General features: G+C 32.6%; 1 protein-coding gene across 1 annotated transcript; it reads left to right on the top strand.

Annotated features, from left to right (window-relative positions):
- Nucleotides 1-442: 442 nt before the first annotated feature.
- Nucleotides 443-4981, top strand: LOC127791862 (phosphoglycolate phosphatase 2-like). Its single transcript, XM_052322009.1, has 4 exons — nt 443-610; nt 1131-1228; nt 1335-1434; nt 4447-4981. The coding sequence occupies exons 1-4, from the start codon at nt 450-452 to the stop codon at nt 4454-4456; spliced, it is 369 nt and encodes a 122-aa protein (XP_052177969.1). The 5' UTR covers nt 443-449; the 3' UTR covers nt 4457-4981.
- The last annotated feature ends 91 nt before the right edge of the window (nt 4982-5072 follow it).

Below are 5072 nucleotides of genomic sequence, written 5' to 3'. Positions count from 1 at the left end.
TATAGTTTTTATATTTAATTTGTTTGTAATTGTAGGATAAAAGATATGATAAATTTATATCATATACATCTGACATATGCAAAATATATATATTTAAATTTTCGTCTCAAAATTCCATCTTAAATTTATTACTAAATTTTTAGAGCTAATATTAATTAGAAATATTAAAAATAATAAAATATTATTTAGCAAAAATTAACTACCACTTTAATTTTGGCCGTCAATGTAATATTAAAAAACTAAATATTTTATTTTTATTAATTAAATAATTAATAATATTATTTTTATAAATTATTTTATTTATATTTAACAAATAAATATTTTTAAAAAAATAATAGAAAAACAAAAATATGGGCGGGAGATCCCCCGCCTTCTTCCCCAAATCCCCAACCTTAACTCACCCCTTCTCCCCTCTCCCAAATCCCCCCCCCCCCCCTGCCGTACCGCCAATGCCGCTGCACCGCCGTCGCCCCCAACGCCGCTGCTCCAGCCCTCCCTCCCTTCCTCCGCTACCGCTCTCACCATCCCTCCCTTCCTCGCCGCTAGATCTGTCCATCCTTTCGATTTGTGGTTCGGTTGTTCAAATCCTCACGACGAGGAGACGGACAAGGTGAGGGATTGTGAGTTTGTATTGGGAATTTTGGGATTTAGGGTTTGTATTCTGTTGATTTTTTATGTTCTGTTCGTGTAGTGTTTGTTTGGAATGGTTGATTTCGGTTTTGTTTGGATTTTTTCACGATGAAGAAAAAATGAATTGTATTTGAACCTGATTATAGGGTTAACAATTTTATGTTTCCTATCAACTAACGTCTGGGATACTTTCTCTCATGCAAATTTGATTAACTTGTTGATTTGTTTATTTCTGCATTGGATGGAATGGATATGTCCACCCTGATATTCTTTTACTTGGGAACTCTGTTTCTTGTAAGGAGACGATACTCATTTACAGTCTAAAGTTACTGGCAGCTTTCAGATAAAAATGGATAACTAAAGAGTCTCGAGTCCTGCAAAATGTTTAGGTCTAATGACAAAAAGCTTCAGCAGTTCTAAAGGCTTTCCGTTCACTGTGTGCACATTGCCTTCATTTCCTGCATTTCCTGTTATTGTAAGTTACAAAAATGAACTGGCAGGTATGCAACCCTTTGTATACGTGAGAATCCAGGATGCCTATTCATTGCTACCAACTGTGATGCAATAGGACACATGACTGATTTACAAGAGTGGCTTGGTAATCCTTTCACTAGGCACCCCTTGTCTTCCATATTATATAAGTGATCCGAGTATTTGCCACTATGTATAAATGACATTTTTTATTTGTTGAGTTTTGGTTTCAGGTGCAGGATGTATGGTTGCTGCCATTTGTGGATCAACTGAAAAGGAGCCAATCATAGTTGGGAAACCATCTACATTTATGATGGATTTCTTATTACAGAAGTACGCATAATTTTTATTTTTTATTTTTCATATTAGATTTCTACTGTGTTAGTTTTGCGCTTTGCTGTGAAGCTCAATTTTGTAGCTAACCATTATACAATAATCAAGATCAGGAGCTATATGATGCACAGTTTAGAATGTAAAGGTGGATTTAGAGTGATAGGTTCCAATTGAAGCCATTTGTCATATGGGATGTTTGATCCATTAATATGCCTTCTAAAGGGTCAGAATTTGTTAATTTTCAAGAATAAAAGGAATTTGCTATTTACAGGAAAAAAAAAAAAGACATTAATATGCATATGCATTGATAGTGAATAGTTTGCTACCCCTTAATATATTGCTTTCTCCCTGCGTATTACACTCTATGTAATGTCATATGGATAATTAAGAATTGATGCATCTTTTATTAATTGTAGCTTATTCAGCACCCTAGTTATGTTAAGAGTCCCAATAGAGATCTATATTAAGGATTTCTAGTGTCATAGGGAAATAGGTGGCCATTGGCCAGGTTGGTTGATTTCTTGTGTCATATATATAGTGATTTGTACTTATTTATTTGTTCTAATTGTCCTTTATGTTTGAATTGCATACATGTCTTGACAAAGAGAGTTGGACATCGATGCTTTTGAGTGTACTTTCTAGCCTAGTGATTGTTCAAGAGACTTGTTGTCAAATTCATTTATTAAATAGAATAATTTTCTTTCATTTTAAGTTTTATTTTAGCTCATTTAGTTTATGTGAGTTAGTTTTAGCTTATGCAAGAAGAAACACCATATTTGTTTTTGTTTAGATTGTTCAATATTATTAATTTATCTAAAGTGATTATCAATCATCGAGTAATATTAGTTTCAATAGTTGTGATATGTTATGTGCTCCTATTTAAGCTACCATTTTTTCTTTTCTTGCTTGGATTACTTCATTGCTAATTATTATAAGAGCACAATTCTTAAAAATATCATGCAATACTAGATTATTGAAAAATATTTTAATTTTGACAAATATTTTTCACTTTTTACGATTTTGTGAAAAAATAATTTCATTATTGTTAATATTTTCTTACTAAAAAAATTTGTCACTTGTATGAATTATTGACATAAATCTTTTTGTCATTGTTGGGACATTGACAAAACTATTTTATCACTATTCAATAATTTGAAAAATTTGTTATCACTTTTTTTATATTATCAAAAAAATATTTATCACAACATTAAATGATTGACAAAATTATTTGTCATTATAAAATATGCAATAAAAATTTATTGTCAAATTAGCTAAAAGTGACAAATTTTAGTTTCACTTTAAAAATTATGTCCAATAAGTTTTGTCACTATTTAAATTGTGACAATATTTTTCTTACAAAATACACTTTGTCACCATAAAATATTTGATTTGTATCTAAAATTTAGATTTATTGTGACTAAATAGTATCTATTGTGACAAAAAAAATTTCTTTTACAACAAAATAATTTGTTATAATAAACTAGTTTAAATGACAAAATACTGTTTGTCACAAAAAAACTAATAATATTGTGACAAAATTGAGTTTTGTCACAATATACTTATTAAGATAAGGTTGTTCTGGCTAATATATGACAAATCAATTTCGTCACAATAAATATGTTGTGACAATTTTTACAATTATTGTGATAAATTAATTTATCACAAGAAGCCTAAATTCTTGTAGTGGAGAGAGGGCGAGGGGCAAGACTGAGAGCGAGGGGCGAGGGCGAGAGCGAGGGGCGCGAGCGAAGGCAAGGGCAAGACAGAGGGCGAGAGCTAGGGGTGCGGGCGAGGGCGAGACAGAGGGGCGAGGGCGAGGGCGAGACAGAGGGGCGCAGGCGAGGGCGAGATAGAGGACGAGCAAGGGGCGAGGGCGAGACAGAGGGCGAAAGCGAGGGGCGCGAGCGAGATGAGGGCGAGGGCGAGGGTGAGACGAGGGCGAGGTGAGGGCGAGACGATGGTGAGGGTGAGGGCGAGAGGCGAGGTTGAGGGGAGGGTTAGCGGGCCTGGCCTTAAATGGGCCAGCAAAATGTTGGCCCTAGCCAGGTCTCGGGCCGGGCCAATTTTGCCATCTCTAAACTAATTGTTATCTTTTTTATGGAAGATGGGGAGATGTGATATTTTACTCTTGTGTTTAGTTTTAATGATGAAAAATTTTAAATGTATTTTTTTCTCAAGCAAAGCATATGGTTTGGAAACAAAAATCAATTTCAAAGTGCTTTGTTAAAATGATCTATCATCTTTTATATTATTTGGAGATTAGCATAAACAAGTTTTAAGATCTAAAAAGAATCTCCTTGAAATCGTTGGTCAAAATAATTTTAAGGCAAAAGACCAACTAAAACATGTTTTTAAAGTGTGTTCATTTTAGAAAGTGTTCATTTTAGAAAACTATCTCCTAGTATTTTGATATCTAATATCTTTTGGTAATGAATGGTTTTGATAAATGACTATATGAAAATTAATTTCTACTATGTGGATTATATGAATGAGAAAATGAATTTTTAGTATATAAGTTTTGAAGCAAGATATAAAAATTTATAGAAGAAATATTGAGTATGGTTGAGAGTGATTTGAAAAACTTGCTTGTTGAGAGTGATTTGTTTCAAAATATATTTTTGATGATCTCAACTTGTTTTCAAAATAATCAAAATGAGAATTCAAAAGAATCAAATGAGGATTTGATAAATTTTCAATCTTTTCAAAAGGATAATCGATTATGTTTTTCATTCTGTTGACTATGCCTGAAAATAGTCGACTATTCTGTTTGATCTGTCGACTATTCAAGGCATCTGTCGACTATCGAGTAAGGATAGTCGACTATGCCTTTTGGTCTGTCGACTATTTTTGTTCATAAGTTTCAAAATTTTCTTCACATTTTTGCATCTGTCGACTATTGAAAATTTGTGTTACAAGATAGTCGACTATTCGTTTTGTCTGTCGATTATTTCTTGCTTTACATGTAAAAATAGTCAACTAATCCTTTTCTCTGTCAACTATTGTGTTTCACAGAATTTTATAACGGCTAGTTTCTTTTTCAATCTTTATGGATGCTTATATATACAACTCATGGATGATCAAGGAGAGGCTAATGGACGAAAACGAGATGATCTAGCAATTGCAAACAATTTTATTCGAGTTTACAGTGTTTGGGCTTTCATTGTTTTATTTTTTTTTCTCTAAGGTTTTGTTGTTCTATCATTATAAATTTATTGTTAAGCCTTGTTTTTCATTGTGAAAGAACTTGTAACTAAGAGTGTTAATTCTTAGCTTATCTCTTTCATTTGTATCGTTTCTATTTTCCTAACTTGTGTAGTTAGAGGACTCATTAAATTGGGAGGTTGTATTTTTCCTAACAGTAGCTAAAAGGCCCATTAAATTGGGAGGTTGTATTTCTAGCATGTATAGTTAGAGGGTCTTACTTGTGTAAGTAGGAGATTTTAGTGAATTAGTTTAAAATCCTTAGTGGGAGCTAAGGTAGTGGATTAGGCTTGATTTAAGCCGAACCACTATAAAATTCTTTGTGTCTTTTATTCTTCTTGTTTTACATTTAATCATCTCATATGTTTCTATGTTTTAGTCACTAAAACCTCAATTGGGTCAAAAAGTTTTCAAATTTTTATCAAATTTTTAATTAT

Source organism: Diospyros lotus, chromosome 15 (genome assembly GCF_014633365.1).
Source record: "Diospyros lotus cultivar Yz01 chromosome 15, ASM1463336v1, whole genome shotgun sequence".
In the NCBI taxonomy this organism is placed as follows: Eukaryota; Viridiplantae; Streptophyta; class Magnoliopsida; order Ericales; family Ebenaceae; genus Diospyros; species Diospyros lotus.
Note: the sequence above shows the minus strand (reverse complement) of the source record. Positions and strands in the feature narration are given on the sequence as shown.

What these genes read in the sequence shown, in the direction of transcription:
- LOC127791862 (XM_052322009.1), top strand. Translation starts at nt 450, where the DNA reads ATGCCGCTGCACCGCCGTCGCCCCCAACGCCGCTGCTCCAGCCCTCCC. An exon ending in ACGACGAGGAGACGGACAAG is followed by an intron (nt 611 to 1,130) that starts GTGAGGGATTGT and finishes ATGAACTGGCAG; the next exon opens with GTATGCAACCCTTTGTATAC. An exon ending in TGATTTACAAGAGTGGCTTG is followed by an intron (nt 1,229 to 1,334) that starts GTAATCCTTTCA and finishes TTTTGGTTTCAG; the next exon opens with GTGCAGGATGTATGGTTGCT.